Raw genomic sequence first — 17270 nt, 5'->3', positions numbered from 1 at the left:
TCCCGCTTAGTTCCGCTTTTCTTTTCTCTTCTCTTCTCTTTCCTTTTTTTCTTCTTTTTTAATTGATAAATAAAGCGAGCGCTAAGACGTTCCGAAGTGTTGGAATCGGCTCGTGGTCGCGCCTCAGGAATTTTATCCACGAGCCGAGATCTTTTCGCGTAATAATCAAACGCTGCAACGTCCTCGAAGAAAGGAAACGGTGAAAGTGTAATGGTAAACGTCAGGAACTTTGCTCGGCTTCCACGTTCGATGAAAGAGATCAGAGAGATGAAGAAATCAACGCCTCTCTCCGCGACCACGCTCGTTACGCGCGGTCATTAATAATTTAGAAAATTTCTCGAAAGTCTGTTGGATGATCCCAACAGAGATACAATCGTAATCGCAATTGCAGCAACAACAACGAAGGAATATCACGAATCTTGCGATGAACCGAGGATAACCGTAACTCGTAGAATACAGAAATAACAATCGGCTCGTCGATAAGCTTTATCTTATTATATCTCTCTTACCTGGTCCGCCACCTGATCTGAGAAATGGACCTTTTGCTGCGCGCTATTGAACATCTTTCGGTGGGCACGCTTGAACTCCTCCATCAGCTGCGAAAAAAACGCGTGTTTTTATCTCCGCCTGTCTTTTATCCCAATATTAATATCAACGGTTATACCCTTTCGATCGAAGATGGAAACGGAGAACAAAGAGGAGGCACGCAGAGAATATGAAATTCACGACCCACTCGATCCGCGTATGCCCGCAAACTGAACTCGCGAGCATAGTTCGGATGAGGCGTCGTTCGAACGCTCATCTACGAAACTTCGATCGTTTGCAACATCGCGCGATAATTTTTAATTAGACCTGCTTTCTCTCTCTCTCTCTCTCTCTTTTTCCCTCTCTCTCTCTACTCATTATTACCGCGCGGTTTTTCAGCATCTGCTCGCGATTTAATTACGCTTTTTATTTTTTTTTCTTTCCTTTTTATACGCCTTCTCTCGTCTCGATCGTGAAAAAAACGCGCGAATAAAGCGTGTTTTACGACATTCGAGACAACGTAACTCGTCGATTAACTCGCGAATTAATAATTATCGAATCGACTCCAATCATCGTTCCGATATATTTATGCGAGTGAACGAACTTGTGCGTTGGCCGCACAAGTCGGGATGCCGCGGAAGGAATCGAGTGGGTGTTGTTGATACGGGAATCGGGTTCTGCGTCTCACGATTTCACGAAACGTGTTGCAAACGCGAATACACTGGAAAACGAGGCGAGTTTGGTGTTTAAGAGTTTAAAGTTCAAAAGTCACGGGAGGAAAGTAGGAACGTAAGTTTATCGGCATTAGAATCGACGATCTGGACTGATTTTACGCAATGCTTTTCGCGCAACAACAAGTGGACGACTCGAAGAGGAAGAACTTTGCCTTATCGTTACGTACAAATATTGACTACCTTATCGTGAGTAACCTTCTGTTCCTGAGCCCTCAGAGCTTCCGGATTTTGCGGCTTTCGCGGCTCCGCGGCCTTCTCCCTCGCTGCTTCCGTTCTCGCGGCGTTGTTCATATTCCTCTGCAAAGAATCGTAAGTGTATGTATATTTATATACGTGTACATGATCTATCGTATCATCATTGATGGGTTATCTCGCGATGCGAGATTATTAAGTTAATCATAACGTGAGAAAATATCGATGGTCGTGAGTCACATCGATCGATAATACTTTCGAATGCTTGTGCAAACTCGAATGACACAGGCATGATTCGAAACGAAATTTTTTTTTTTGAATTAGAATAAGAAGGAAACTTTGCATCGCTGGATATAGATTAGAAATTATGTCGCAGGAATTGCGTTATCTATCGAGGGTAACGTTATCGCCGAAGATGACTCATGAGACTCGAAGAGGGGGGACGGAATAATTCATAAGAATTCTTTCCATTCGTTCGAAAATCGTTCGAAAAGTTATTTCCTTTTCCTTCATCTCTTCATTTCTTCGCGAATCGTAAATCACGAGGCAAAATTGCTCGTAAAACAATAGGTATTAAAAAAAAAGAAAAATACGAGAGTCTAAATTCCAATTCAAACAGCGGTGAATATATCGTCTCGTCTGACGGGCGCCAATTCAGCCGCAAGAGGAAAAAGAAGAAGAAAAAAAAGGAAAAGAAAAATAAGATCTCTCGCGAAGAATCGATCGATACTATGTAAGAAAAAGAAAAAAAAAAAGAAAAAGGAAAAATCGGGATTCCGTACGTAACGCGTACGATAATACTTATAAACAAGCGGGTAACGCGATCCAGTCGGTGTATTATTTCGTATCAGGAAGAGGAGGGGAGGAGGAGGAGGAGGAGGAGGAAAAATCGCTCGTCTCTCCTACCTGCTGCGCCCGCCTCTGCAATTCCTGGGTGATGGCGGTGCCGAGATCGGTGCAGGCGATCGGAGATGTCCTTGTGGCGCAATTACGGGACGTTGCGTGTGCCGTGGCCGTGGTGTCGTTCGTTTTATTGGCCCCGGCCGAGGTGGCGGTGATCGAGCCGTACGAAACGGTCGACGGTGGCTCGCACGAGGACGTGGATAAGGACGAGGAGGTCGAGGCGGAATCCTTGCTGCAGGAAGACTCGAGGCTGGACTCGGTCTCGGTCGAGCCTGTGCTGCCCATCGACATCGTGCTGCCCATTTGCATACCCTTCGCGTTCATTGGCTTCGTATCTGTAAGGATTGAAACGCGTTTGCGTTTTCTTTACGACGGCATCTCTTACTTTTCTCGACCGAAGAAACGAAGGTTAAGGTTACTGCGCGAGCCCGTTCTTTTTTCTTTTTTCTTTTTTGGAAAACGATACAATTTATCGGATATCGTAACGTTGGAGGAGGAGGAGGAGGAGAATCGTTCGGGGGATTATTTCAGCGAACCTGCGGACCACTTGTAAGGAAGAGGAGGCGGTGGCGCCGGTGGGCAGACGGTTTGGTGGATCTCCACGGTCGTTATCGTTTTCCTATCTCCTTCCTGTGCCCCGTTTTCCTGCAAAAGAACAACATTTACGATCTATCGTTGGAAGAATTAGAATCGGTATAAGTTTTTACGATCGTTTCTTTTCGTTAATCGAATTGCTTGTTCGAAACGTACTCCTCGCCGATCGTTACGCCAATTCGATCGGATATTAAGGGATAATTAAAAGTTGTTTCGAGGCAAAGAGTACTCGAATAAATAAATCTCGTTAATTATCGAAAAGAATATATATATATATATATATATATCTCACTCACTTTGGATCCATGATAGGGAGGAATGTCATCGGCCGGCCCATCGTAAATGACGTCCTGCTGTCGAATGTTGTCCCTTCGATAAGCCAAGCGGCGATTCGCCTCGTCCCTGGGATTGGCGTCGAAGTCGTGGACCTCGTAGTCGATCCTCGGCGCAACGGGGTCGTAGAGCGGCTCGTTGTCGATGTCGTCTTCGTAATTTCCACGCGAATTCAACCGGCCGGGCGGGTACCTATGGTTTTGGTTCTGGCTCTGGTTTATACGGATCACCGTCGTGTTATTTGGTTTACGTGTCCACTCTTGGGCCTGTCGAATCGTCCAATATCGATATATATACACACATATACATTTTTCTTTTAATAATGAAAAAATTATTATCTCACCTGATCCATGTGAGGCCATTCCGCGGAACTGCAGCTGCTGGTGGACAGAGCAAGCGGGCAACAGATCCTGCAATTATTCGGAGGCACCGATAATTTTTCCATCGGCAACTTTCTAATCCCAATTAAAGAGCGTCGTGAGGAAGCGGCGGGATAATGGTTACCGAGCTACTACGTTAAGAGCAGAGGATGAACGCGGTGGTCAGGTATTATTCGTCGTGCTACCCGCCGATCGTTATCGCCCAATATCCTATTAATGAATCGACTTTCTCCCGGTGTAAATTCGTCCACGTCACGCGATAACGAGCGCCGGTGAAAAAGTGATATACAACCGCTGCCATGTAACGACGTACCTTTTGCCCGAAAGTCTCCGGTTTGGCTAATCGTAGTTAATTATAATTATGCTGGTACAATGGTCTGGATTACGACAGCGAGCCGTTTAATTCGTTTCAATTATACTTCTTCGACGTATATTTTTGGAAAGGGAGACAGAAATTTCTAACGTCGTTCTAATTTTCTCCAGTTTCCCAATTATTCGATTGATAAGCCAGAGATGGTCTTGCTTTACCAACCTTCCATTTCGATTGTAAGCATCGTCCCGGGGATATCGATGATGCATCCTTGGATCGTGGTGATGCTGGGGCGAGTAGGAAGGATTTTGCGGCTGCGGGCTGGCTGCAGCGACGCTCGACGTTTCGGAGTCGTAACCGCTCGAGCCACGGGTCCAGAGTGGTTCGGGGCAGTCGTAAAGGTGATTCGGCGTGGGTCGTTGCACTATCAGGTCGAGAACCGCGGAGCTTCTCATCACCTCGATGGCTCTCTCGAATGGAAGATCGGTGAGCCGTTGGCCGTTGCACCAAATTATAATGTCGCCGGCTTTTAAGCCAGCTGCCCTCGCCGGCCCGTCGTCTCTCGTACCCTGAAACGAATTTCGCCGTTCGAGAAATTAACTTTTTAAACTTGTCCGCCGAAAACGATTATTGCGATCGGTATGTGTGTGTATATGTAAGAATCGAAGGAAGCAATATTGGAGGAAAATGGATGTGGAGCGCGTTACGAAATTAGTATTAAATGTCAGGTATGGTTAACCTGAACGGTGAGGCCTGGCACGATGCCTCTGCAAACGCCACACCCGAGGCGACCCTTCTCGCCGACGAGAATTCGAATCCTGACTTCGGTGCTCGGCACGGTACCCAAACCAGTTTCGTTGTACTGTAGCTGCTGCTGTTGCTGCTGCACCATGTGCCAAGTGACTGGATCGTTCGGGTTGCTTTGCGAATCATAAAGTATTCTTTTATATACGCGAAGAAGAAGAAACGTCTCTCGTAAACGGACGCGAATGCGGTCGCGGAATTTTTTAATCATCGATACTTACTCTTTCACCGGTATCATTCCCACGCCTGAAACAAACGAAACGATCAATTCCAATTGTCGATTCCGCTTTCCTTTCTTATTATTCCTCGCAAGGATTGAGAGGAAGAGAGAGAGAGAAGAGAAAAATGAATAATTACTTCGAATCTTGAGAACGAGCACTTGCTGATTTTTTGCCAGAAGCGCAACTTCCTGATGGACGGCGTCCTCCACCGGATACCCGTTCACCCTTATGATCTGATCGCCGACCTGGAAGCGAGGAAAAATAACCAACGAACTAAAAGTAAAATCGTTCGACGAAATGAAAGAGAAAGAACTGTCTTCGGTTTGAAAAATCGATCAAGGATGTATAATTTATCGGATACAATACGAGGTGTACACGTTGAATTTGGAATTTACCCTTAATCCATTTCTGTGAGCCTCGCTACCTGGTTGCACGTCGCTCACGTAAAATCCGGCTGCGTACTCCCTGCCGCCGCGTAGGGAGAAGCCGAATCCGGACGCTCCGCGCCGCCTCAGTCTGACATTCCTGGTCACACCGATCACGGCCATTCTGCCGCCTCCTGTTGGATTTCCAGGACCTCCACCGGTCGATGGAACCATGCCGGCACTCGCCGTGCCGGATGCACCACCCGACCTGCGAACGACAAAATTTTTTTCCAATTTAAATTCGATTCGCCTCGACAATTTTCGATCGCGCCTCGTTTCGTGATACGAAACAACGAGACGATATAGAAGAGAGAAAAAGAGAAACGATATTCGTTCGATTCATCATCGTTCAACGAATCGTGTCGGCGATCCGGAAAAGTGGAGCGCGATTCGCAATTCAACCGAATGAATTCGCGATGTAATTCTATCCTGGATTCAACCGCCGTTAATTAGCCTCCTCTTTCGCGTTACGTAAAAGCAACAACATTGCACTTTCTCGGTATTAATCCATTATACGCGTTCCACATTCGGTGAAATCACACGAGAACCAACCACTGTCTTTCTCCCTAATAATTACGATTATACGAGATATATATATGTATACATTTAACGAAAATCGTCCTATTTTTTTGCTTCGTACGTTGAGATTCTTCGATTTCTCCGTCTCCAATTAATATAATAGTGGAGCGCCTCCTATCTCCATATAATATAATAGTGGAGCGGGATTATTGGTCGCATATCTGTGGTGGGATACCGACGCGCGTTTGGGATATCTTGCGCGGAGGGGGAAGGATGGCGGCGACGCTCGCGGTTTAAACCCTTTCCACATCGATTTCCGCCTCCTCTCGATTTTACTACTGCTATCCGGGTAATTACCGGCGGGTAATATCCTACGTGTTTATATATACCTTCCTCTCCGAGGAATCGATCGAAAAGCGAGGAAAAGTTCGATCCGATTCCTCGCTATAAACAGTTTCACGATCAATATTTTCTTAATTATTCGAGGCGCAATTCCAACGAATGCGATGCGCAAAATCTGGACGAGGAGAGGACAATTAAAAGAAAGAAACGAGGAGGAGCAAAACTGTCGGGGAAATTCGTGTCCACTGTGGAAAGAGGAATTACAGTAATTTCGTGTCAACGACGTGGCTCACCTTCAACGATAATTGCCCTGTAAAAATGGCCGTGTTTGTAGCCGCAGCCCGCTGCTGGGAGCAATCTTTGTTCGGATCTCGCGGATCTTTTTCCACGCAGCGCGCGCCGCGAAATTAATGACCACACCTGGCGCACCATCGGGCTGCGCAATCGTCGGCGGAGGAGTCGAGGCAAATTCCAGCGCGGACGACGAAAAAGATGGAAGGATAGAAGGAGCGGTGGCCGGGTGGGGCAGCGGGCGAGGCAAGGAGAGAAAGACACTTTATGTCCCCTAATGACGCCGGGAATCCGTCTTGTCTCGGACATTGAAAAGATTACGCGCCACGGTATGAAGGGCCGTCCTAGGTTGTCTGCTGCCGTGGAACACGAGGATGACACCGGGTAAATGACAGTCATTAGAAAGAACGAGACGCTAGTTTGAAACTACTCCGCCTAGCTGGAGGGCCTCCGACTCGTCTTCTCCGTCTTTCTTCCACCCAGGGCCTCCTCCCTCCCTCCCATTCCAAACGTAACCGAAGGCAAAAGGGAATTCCATCGTCTGCTCCTTCCTTACCGAACAGGGATCCCTTCGGGGCTTTCGCGTTTCTTTTTCTTCCTCTCTCTCTTCTCTCCTTTCCTTTCCTTTCCTTTCCTTCAAAGAGGATATCATTTCGGTCGGACGCCAAGGCCGCACACTTTCTATCCGAGCCAATTTGCATGCCGCTATTTTACGACGCCTATTATCATTTTACTCGGGCGCACCGCGCATTCCTAATTATCGGAAAATTACAAATTTCCTTATCCGACGGGTAAATAAGATCCGCGTCTCGAACGATACCGATTTCGATCCTCGACTCGACGATTTCTTCTCACGAGCCTCGAAAAAAAAGGCGACGAAATCTCTCGTCGACGATACCCGAGAGGAGAAAGAGGGGCTTGTCCTCGGGTGGCGGGGATCACCGACACGGAAGGTACTCGTTACGAGCTGTTAACGCATTTTTAAAATCGTCGCCTTCGAAGCGACCGTGTTTCTTAAGGAAGTCGCTTTATCAAAGATCCGCGCTCTTTTGAGAGAAGGCGCGCCGGGAAACAGCGACACGGGTGTTGAACGACTCGGCCCGATGCTTGCCTCCACTTCTCGACAGCTCGGTAAACGCGGCCCCTCGCGCCCTCGTTCGTGAGCATCTCTTCAAAATTCGTTCACCCGACGTCCCTTCTTCTCCTCCTCGACCCTTCTCTATCCGAGACAAGCGTTCGTTCGACCCGAGAAAGGAAAACGATAGTGCACGTATACGCCAACTTTCCAACAGCATGTGGATATAAATTCGATATATCGAAGAAAGCAAAAAAGTTCAGGATTGTTATCTAGGTTGCTATCAGGGGGTCGATGTACTCCGTTGATAATCTTTTCTTTCGATCTTGCAAGCATCGATAACGCGATAACGAGCACTTCTCGGTGATCGATCTAAAAACTCCGGAGGTCGTTGAAAAAGACCGACTCTTTTAATCTCTTATGCAATCTGAGGAGGACAATGGACGTCGTTCGAGGAGAAGGGCATCGATACACATATTCCACTCGCGGCATACCGTTATTGTCGTCGATATCGCTACTTAACGATTCGGTCATGAAAGTGTTACGACCGTCACGAACTGTTCTCTTCCTTACAACGCCGCTTCTTTTATTGTCTTCCGAAAGAAAGAATCTTGAGGAGAGTGCAGCTCGTCGAGAAGCGTCATCGTTTATGCCTCGAATTATTATTATTATTACATAATTTATCGACTTTTTCGACTCGAGGAAAGGAAGGATACGAATACGAAATTGCCTCGGATTAATATTTCCTGCTGCTTTTGGAGGGAAAGCGTTACCATTCTTTTTTCCATTTCACGCTTCTCGATCAAATTATTTTGTTTCGTTAACCGCGATGTTATAACGATATACGAGGCAATCTGGTTCGTAGTTTCGAAAGAATTTCGCGGTATAAATCATCGTGGAAAAGAGGGGGAGGGGGAAAAGGAGAAAAGTTATCGGCCCGTTCGAATCGAACGAGTTGTATCATCGCCTCGATTACAATGGCGAAGGAGCGGCGTGCATTATTCGAATACCCGTGATTCGCGCGAGCGTAACGAAATATAACAGGACCCTCGAATTATCGACACCAGGGATTCCGTTCACGCTTTATGATAATTGGGATGCGCGAAGGGAGTCTGGGTTAACCTGTTCGCCTTCCCCTCGACGAAGAGAAAGCAACGACGTTTCGAGGAGAGCAAAAGCAAAAGAAGAGAAAGAAGAAACGCGTGAAAACTTTATCGTCGTGGCGCGTGTAACCGATCGGACAACGGTCGCGCGATTATCATCGACTCGAGTTCGGCCACGTTTCTTCCTCTTCTTCTTTTTTTCTTTCGAGTTTCTCGAATAATTGCATGCGAGCTCGAAGGGAGGTCCAGCGCGCGAACAATGCACGGAGAAAGTCGATGCACGGAAAAGGCACGCCCTGACGAGTATTCCTCTGATTCTTTTCGATCCCTGCTCGCTCGGCCAATAGAAGACACGATCGGGTCACGATCGAACCGCGGAGCCTTCGACTCCACTTTCCTTTTCCTCCGTGTTTCGAAGGAGATGGTGAAAAACCGTGGCTCGAAGTCTCGACTGGGTCGTAAACGCTACGTACGGGATGAAATATTAATTTTAATCCGGCAGAGAACGTGGATTAATATTTACGATCCGGTGGGTACGGTAAATTGTTTCGATTTCGAATCGTTGGAGGGAAAATGGCTTACAACGAAGCCTGTTCCACCGTGATCGAATTGTGGCGTATCGATTTACGAATCGATAAAATGACGATTCTTCCGCGCCGTGGAACGAGTCGTGCACAGTATTGCTGACAATGGAAACCGATATTTCCCGAACGAATCCCGCCGACTCCCGTCGCCGATCGTCATCGTTTCATGAATGGAATGGCCAGCGTTATGTAAAAGGAGGAGAATTAATAACGATTAACCGATTTCCGGTAATAAGGAGGAAATGTTGGTCGGTTCTTCTAATTGACGTTTCGCGTTCCGCTATCTCGATTACAAGAATTTTCATTCCGCTAACGCGCGGCCGTAGCCGCGCATAAGCGAGCGTAATGAACGGCGTAGGCCCGCGATTAATGGCAAGATCGAGCGAACTCGTATTTCAGAAAAGTCACGATTACAGGTTTTTCTGGTTCCTGTTACGCGGTACGCTCAAGAGAACTTTGAAACAGAGTAATAGCCGAACATCATGTTAGAGCGAAATTAATCGTGGAAATAAATTATCTACTCTTAATTCGCTATATCGCTCTCCCCTCTTCCTCGCCAACGACCCGTCCATCCGCGCGCGCGCCATCTTACCCGACCCGCAACCGGTTATCGATCCACGTTTTCCAAAGTTTTCGAACAAAATTTTTTTCCTTTTTTCTCTCCCTTTTTTTTGTTCTTTTTTTCTTTGTATAAAATCTTCTCGCGATCGAGAAATTCGAGATCGGTGATAAATTGGCGTGGAAAGTGCGGGGAACGAGACAAAGGTTCGAAAGTAATCCCCCCCCATCGTGGTCGCTAATTGGCGGGCGCCGATATCGGTTCATCAACGACGATTGGAACGACGTGTATAATTGATATCGCCAAGTGTACGAAATTGGCCTCCGTTTAACCTGTCCGAGGCACAACCGGCTCCGTTATCGTCGGATCACGCGTCGCGTCACAATTTCGAACTCCGTTCGAATTCATTTTTCGTCACGGCCGAGTTGCCGCTTTAACTGTGCTCGCGCGCGAAAGCCTCGAGGAGAATAGCGTAGAGAGCGGATAGAGATCGAAGAAAGAGAGGGGAAAAAACATAGTTCGGAATCGGGCGTGTTTCGCGTTTCTTCCCTTCACGCGCCACCGATCTCGTTCCACTCGATCTCGAGAATCCGCGGCGATCGATCGATCGATCCCCGCCGATCCACGGTCGTTGATCCATTCATCCCATTTTCAACCTCCCATTCTCCGTTCATATCCAACGCATCCGTCGAAACGGAAACGTCGATCGATTTTCTATTCGATCTCGTTGCTTTTCTTTCTCTTTTTCTTCTCCTCGAAGGATACGAAGCGTCGCGTCGAGGATTTTCGATGACGAAACTAAGCCAAGCCGATTTCTCCCCGCTCGCGTCTCCTTTTTTACGCTAATCGTCCTCGAGGTGAGTGAAAAATTACATAGCGCCTCGGACGGCCGACCAAGTCGATAAACCGGATATCGGTGATCAAAGAATGGAATTACTGTAATCAAGTCCCTCCTCCCCCCCCCCCCCGACCGCGTTCTTTTATTCGCAATTAACTCGATATTGAACGCCGCCGTTCCTGGCCTTGAGATATTTCCGATATTCCCGTTTATTGGATGTGCCGTCGAACGCAACGAACGGCCACGCGGAAAAGTAGCGATGGCGATCGCTTTTAAAGTTCACCGTTTCGCCGTTCTTCCTCTCCGAGTAAGCGACTTTAACGAACGAAACGGAAAACGCGAACGAAGAAAACTTTAAGATCCGCCTTTTAACGAACGATTTAATCGAGTCTCATAGTCTCGATAAGGGGACCATGATTTATTCATCGTTATCGACGTTTATCTTCCACGTTGAATAATAAAAAAGGAGAGAAATAAGTCGAGCGAAAGAGGATCGACGCCATGACCGACCGTTTCAAACACGTCCAACGTCCAATCATGATAAATGATTGCGATGTATCGATCAAAGAACCAAGGGACTCTCTCTCTCTCTATCCTCTTCTGAGCGAAAGAGGAATGTTACGGATCGCTTTGTTTCCGCTTTGATTCTTTCGGCGGACGATTTACGGGCCTCGTTACCAGTTTCTTTTTCGTCATCTTTGCGTCCATTTCGCGTGTATACCGGTGGGAGGGAAAAGGGGGGAAGGTCGAGAAGCGCGCGCGATGACTGGTTGCCATGTTTGCGGTGAACGGTAACGGGTGATCGTCCGGCGGCCGTAAACTTTTCAAACTCGTCTCTAAGACGGCCGATTATGGCCGTTTAATGGCGACGGAATGGTAAATTATTTTACGCCTAACGGGAACGCAGTCTAGTCCCAGGTCGACCGATGATAATTTTCACGAGTTGCAAGTGTCGCGGCGATGGCGGCGGCGGCGGCGCCTCGTCTCTCGAAACTCGCATAAAATGCAAATGTATTCCGGAGAGAGGCAAATATTTTCTCGTTAGCGTTCGAGCATCTTCGTTGTTCACCAATTTGTGCTTGTTACGCGAAAACCGTGTCCTCGTGGTTCGAGAGCGAACCGAGAAGGTCTCAAAGGGTGCAACTTGTTGTTGGCTCGTTAACTCGAGAGACGCTCGCTTTTGTTGCTTCGTTCCGCGTTCCAGTAGTAGAAGGGATCGCTTTTCATCCCGTGGACGGGCGAGGAATTTATTCCCGAACGTTATTCTCGGTAAACAATCGAGCCGTGCGATTAGGAATTCGTCTCGAGCGAGGAAACGACTTTGCAAAATCCTTCTATTTTCCAACAGCGTGAAATAAACAGAGGGGAAAATAATATTACAACGCGTTCCCTCGCGTAATATTAAAACTCGAGGATCGATTTCCCTTTTTTTTTTTCGAATTGGCAAACGTAACGTAATGTAAATTTTTCTTGGCGCAACGCGCCAAAATCGCGCGCTCTCTTTTTCTCTCGCTTTCCTTTTCCGATCATTCCGGGTCGCGATACGTTTTCTTTTTCCCCGCTCAAGAAAAAGAACTGCGCGTTGTAACACAGTTTCATTCCACAGTTTTTTTTCTTCCCTTTCCTTTTCCCTTTTTTTTTTTCGACTTACGAAACGGAAGATTCGCTTTCACGCGACGCGTAGAAAGTAACGCGTTCGTTAATTTTTATTCTTATTATTAGGCGGGGGAAAGGGGAAGGGAATAATTAAAGCGAAAGAATCAGTCGGACGCGGAGAAAATGTCAAGAAAATGGCGATCGCTCCGCGTGTGAAAGTAGAATCCTCTCCTTCCTCTCCTGCCTAACCATTTCTCGGACGTAGCTGTCAGTGTATCCGCTCGTGGGTGATGGAGAGATATCGTTAAAAATCGTTAAAAATCATAAATCTCGCATGATCGAACCGGACGGCCACGCGTTTATTTTCGTCGCGTCGAGATGGATCATATATATAAATATATATATATATATATATATATATATATATATATATATATATATATATATATACACGTAGAGAGTTATAGATAAAAATCGACCAGCGGCTGATCGATGGGAGGCCGAGAGAGGAGAGGGCCGATAAATCTTTCGATCGGATCCTTCTCGATCCACCGCTGATTTTTCCCTTTTCTTCTTTCCTTTCTTTCCTTTTCTTCTTCTTTTTCTTTCTTTTTGCTATCGGATATACGGATCGACGAGCGCGGTCGTCGACACACGTTTGGTCTACTATATATATATATATATATATATATATATATATATATATATATATAAGTATCCGCGGAGTGCGAGGCGAGGAAGAAACGCGCGTGCACTGGGAAGAGTGTGTCACCGGGTCAGTGACACCCATTAGCGGCAACAAAGTTCGATGTTTAGCTGCCTGGTGTTATCGACCTTGCACCGTTCACCACGATCGAAGTACGGAGCCGAGTAACCATTAGCCTTATCGATTCAACGCAACCGTGCCGATTAAATATGATTTTCTTTCGCGGACAACTTTCCCCGACCTCCTCGGCCGATCCGACAAGAAATCTCAAAGATGTATTGGATTTCGTTCGTTAATTTCCATTACCTTGAAACACGGTCGCTTTCGTTCAAACGCGACTATCATTGATGGTACATACGACGGGATGCATATTCCAAGGTATTCGACTTTCCAGCTTAACGGCGTTATCGTTGGATCGACCGTTAAATATATATATATATATATATATATATATATAGAGAGAGAAACGATCGTCTATCGATATTTCTCGTTCGACGCGCTCGATAAATTAGAGAAAGGAAAAAAATGATCCCGCGTTTAATAGGTTTCGTTCAGTTTTGAAACGCGCGGACGATCGATCGGGACCCGGTCGCGTTAATTGCAGTCATTTTGCCGAGCGCCGACGCTGTTGCGCCGCTTTCTAAATCGGCACGAAGCATTGGAAACGCGTCTCGTGGCAAATTGCAGGGTTTCCATCGAAATCGTGGTTTCCCCCGTTTTTCGATCGTTTCCTGGGAATGGAAAGAAATTTCGTCGAAAAATGACAATTATCACAGCCGATTTATCTCTGCGAAAATATAAGGTTTTCCGCAAAACCGCGAATCCACGAGCCGTGACGCTTTCTATATCTGTCCATCTATCGGTATCCGTTTCTCGTTTCGCTATCGGACGATTGTTTCTATCGGTTATTTTCACCGAACCACAACGAGTTTTTTGCTCGGTGAAAGTCTAGACCCACCGCAATTTTGTCCGTTTTTAACGAGCATCGGTGTAATTCGTCGTTCGTGTCCCGTCGAGTTCCGGCCTGACCGTGGTTCCTTTTATTTTGTTCGACATATTATTCGCGCTGCTCCGATGCGCACGGGATGCATCCATCGCGGGAGGAGAAGCGACTGGGTGAAAATTAATTGTTCGGAACTACAGTTATGCATGGAATCTGTGTCAGGATGGAGCGTAATTTTTAACGCTCTAATATGATCGTTGGAGCAACGTTTCCAAGCAAGCGAATTAGTATGTAAAAAGTGGGAAGAGGAAAGAACGAACGACGCGTCTCATTTGAATCGATCTCTCGCGAAGGAAAAGGATAAAAATATTTTCGAACTTCGGATTGAATAACCGAGTGGAAGTAATCCTGCACTGGGATGTTATAGAACGGGAACGGGAACTAGAGTCTCCTTTTACGTGTAATGGGGGAGAAGGGAGTGCTTAATTTAAGCACGGCCGACTCCGTTTTCTCCGGTTTGTCTTATAAGGAAAGGAAAGTTACTAAGGCGTCAATTCGTTGATCCAACCTCTTCGGGCTAGAATGTGTACACGTAACTCTTTTCAAACCGATATGCAGCCACCACAGGCTTGGCGTGTGTTGCGTAACGCGCTCATACGTCACGCGCGACGATGCTTGTCCGTTATAATCGTCGGGTGTAATATGCGATACGCGATCGCGAGAATTCACCGAGAAGCCCACCTTCTCAAGATCACCAGCCACGTTTCGTGACATAACTCGACGAACCTGGCGATCGTGCTTCGTGTTCGACTTTGAAATTCATTAAACGTCGGCTCGTTTGTTCCGATTAATCCGATCCTTGCCTGTCTTGTTTTCCTTTAACGATGATTCCGAGCTCGATTAGAACAGGTACACGATCGTGAAACGTATCGTAAGAAGAACGAAGAGGTGGCTGCTTTTCAATGGTAATGCAACGTCATTGACACGTAAAGATCGCGCGACTTATCGACACACAGACTTTCTCGCGTGGAAGAAGAACACGACTGTTTACACTCGTCGATCGTGAAAGAGTTAGCATCTAAAAAAAGGCGTAACCTGATCTCCATTACTATCGAAAATATGTAATCTGTAATCTTACAAATCGTGCGATCGAATATTAAATACTCGTATAATTTGCTCCATTTTTAGAGATCGACTTCGTATTCGATTTTTACTCGTTTTCTCGAGGATGAGATTAATTCGTTAACGATCGAATCTTATCTTACCGAGATCGAAACGAGTATCAACCTGTCTCTTCCTGTAATACGACGTAATACGACAATTCTATTCTGCCAATGTTGCTAGCTCGTCGAGCGAGCTGAGATTTTTAAATGACCTTTCCCATGCCACAAGTGCGCGAGCTCGCGTTCAGTCTGTGAATAAATAACTAGTATCGAAGTGTGTATTTGTTAATACGTTCGCACACGTTCCGAGTAATCCTCTCTAATGGAGTTAAAATCTGTCTACATCTGTCTTGACGGCGCCGCAAACTGATACCTCAACTTTCAGAGTTCGTCCTTTTCCCTCCGTCCAATATTTGAGAGAAGATAGCGGGCCCGCTTAAGCCCGCTGAGCAAACATTCGAGATTCTGACTGCTGTAAGAAAAGCAAAGGTACCAATAATCGATATCAATCGTATGAATCCCGTTTCTCTCTCGTAACTATAGAAAGTGAATCCAACGATCGCAGGTTGGTGAACTCGGGGATTCGAATCTCAAAGTCTTCGGTCTTAAGACGATTATTCCATCAATTGATTCGCGCGAGTCGCACGAACGAAGCCTGTTTTCTCCCTGCAACCAACGTAAGAAAATGGTTAAATTGCCCGCAATAGGTTTTGCTGAAAGAAGGATAAAGAACCGATAAAGAATAAAAGTTATCGACAACTTCATTATAAGCGTTTTTTCAATTTCTCCGTTGAAGAGTGAAACGTAAAAATGTCATGGCATTCGCTTGAGAATTTCTGCCACGGACAGTATAATATACGAGACGGGGAGAAAAATACGCGTATAGAAAGGACGATGGAAAAGGAGGGGCAGCCCGCGTATTTGCTTCACTTCCACGAGAGGTTAGCCACCACGTAACAGACATCGCAATCCCTAATTATGCAACCTTCTTCTTCGTCTTCTTTCATCCAATCATATCTCCCGCCGATATGTTCTCTCGGTTTACTCGCTACGGCGAGTAGTAAGTTTTCTCACGCACCTGAGTTTCCGAATGCCAAGCTTGGTACCGCGGCATTTCCAACGTTTTGCGCGCTATTTAGCGCCTACCGCTTCTACAACTGCACAATCTAGTCACGAAGGACGTGCCAACGTTTCTTCTTTTCTTCTTATTCGATGTTTCCGATTGCGTGGCGACTTCTTTATTCCCTTTGTTTTTCCACGGGAAAGTGGATCAACGTAAAAATGTTTTTATTCTTCGCTGCGGAAATGTTTCACCGCTTTTTTACTTTTCCTTTTTTTTTTTTATCTTTAATTTTATTCCATTTCTAGTAAAACAACGGGGTATTACGATTACGAGTGGAAATCGAACGAGAGGCGTGTGTGCGTTTCAAGACTCGAAGTTTTTTTCGCGCATGCGTCGCAGAGTCATTTTTAAACTTGTAACTGTCAATTGACTTTCGTGGTCCTTCGATTCGGCGTTCGCGAAACAATTTTTCAAATATCGAGTTACGTGTCACTCTCGTCTTGTGTAACAACGGAACGATAACGATCACGAACCTGTCTCGAGTTTTCATGTCCCGATTGACATTGAAACACGTACAAGGACGACACGGTCTTCGGAATTTCTTTGCACACGCGTTCGCGTTTCTTCGATCGTGTTACGCGGTGTTTCGTTTCGTTCGTTTGCCACGTACAGGTTATGTGCGATTGTGACCGTATCGCTGACACGAACCGGGCGAATCGTGCGTATTTCTTCGGAATGCGGTGCATGGAAAAAAAAGACGTGATTCGAGTAACGGGCAAAGTGTTAAAATGACACGAAACGTTCCGTGATTACGATAAGATTTCGAAAGATGACAGATTACGATTGACGGCATCAATCAGATGATCGATGGGAAAGTAGCATCGAAAACGTGAGTTGAACACGAAATATATTCGTCTAACGTTTATCATTTCAAAAAATACCAGTATATTATTATGGGAAAGTCACGCATAAAGTTTTCACGCGAATCAACATTACGTTTCAAGACGCTATTGGCACTTGTTTTGCAACGTTAAAATATTCGCAGTATTTATCGTTTGGTTTAATGA

At 46.1% G+C, this 17270-nt stretch overlaps 1 protein-coding gene across 2 annotated transcripts in view; it reads right to left on the bottom strand.

The window, feature by feature from the left end:
- LOC552101 overlaps positions 1–17270 on the bottom strand; it is a 31405-nt gene that overhangs the window by 3762 nt on the left and 10373 nt on the right. The window contains exons 2-12 of one of the 2 annotated variants that reach the window (XM_016910816.2): positions 5392–5629; positions 5133–5241; positions 4997–5021; positions 4711–4912; positions 4194–4540; positions 3625–3691; positions 3245–3547; positions 2891–2999; positions 2358–2689; positions 1440–1556; positions 510–596 (exon numbers count right to left, since the gene is read on the bottom strand). In XM_016910816.2, the coding sequence (XP_016766305.2) occupies positions 510–596; positions 1440–1556; positions 2358–2689; positions 2891–2999; positions 3245–3547; positions 3625–3691; positions 4194–4540; positions 4711–4912; positions 4997–5021; positions 5133–5241; positions 5392–5629 (1936 nt within the window). The remainder of the gene's footprint in view (positions 1–509; positions 597–1439; positions 1557–2357; positions 2690–2890; positions 3000–3244; positions 3548–3624; positions 3692–4193; positions 4541–4710; positions 4913–4996; positions 5022–5132; positions 5242–5391; positions 5630–17270) is intronic. The other variant, XM_624480.6, reaches the window with a different exon arrangement.

This window comes from Apis mellifera, linkage group LG2 (assembly GCF_003254395.2).
Source record: "Apis mellifera strain DH4 linkage group LG2, Amel_HAv3.1, whole genome shotgun sequence".
NCBI lineage: Eukaryota > Metazoa > Arthropoda > Insecta > Hymenoptera > Apidae > Apis > Apis mellifera.
This window is presented reverse-complemented; position numbering and strand designations above follow the sequence as displayed.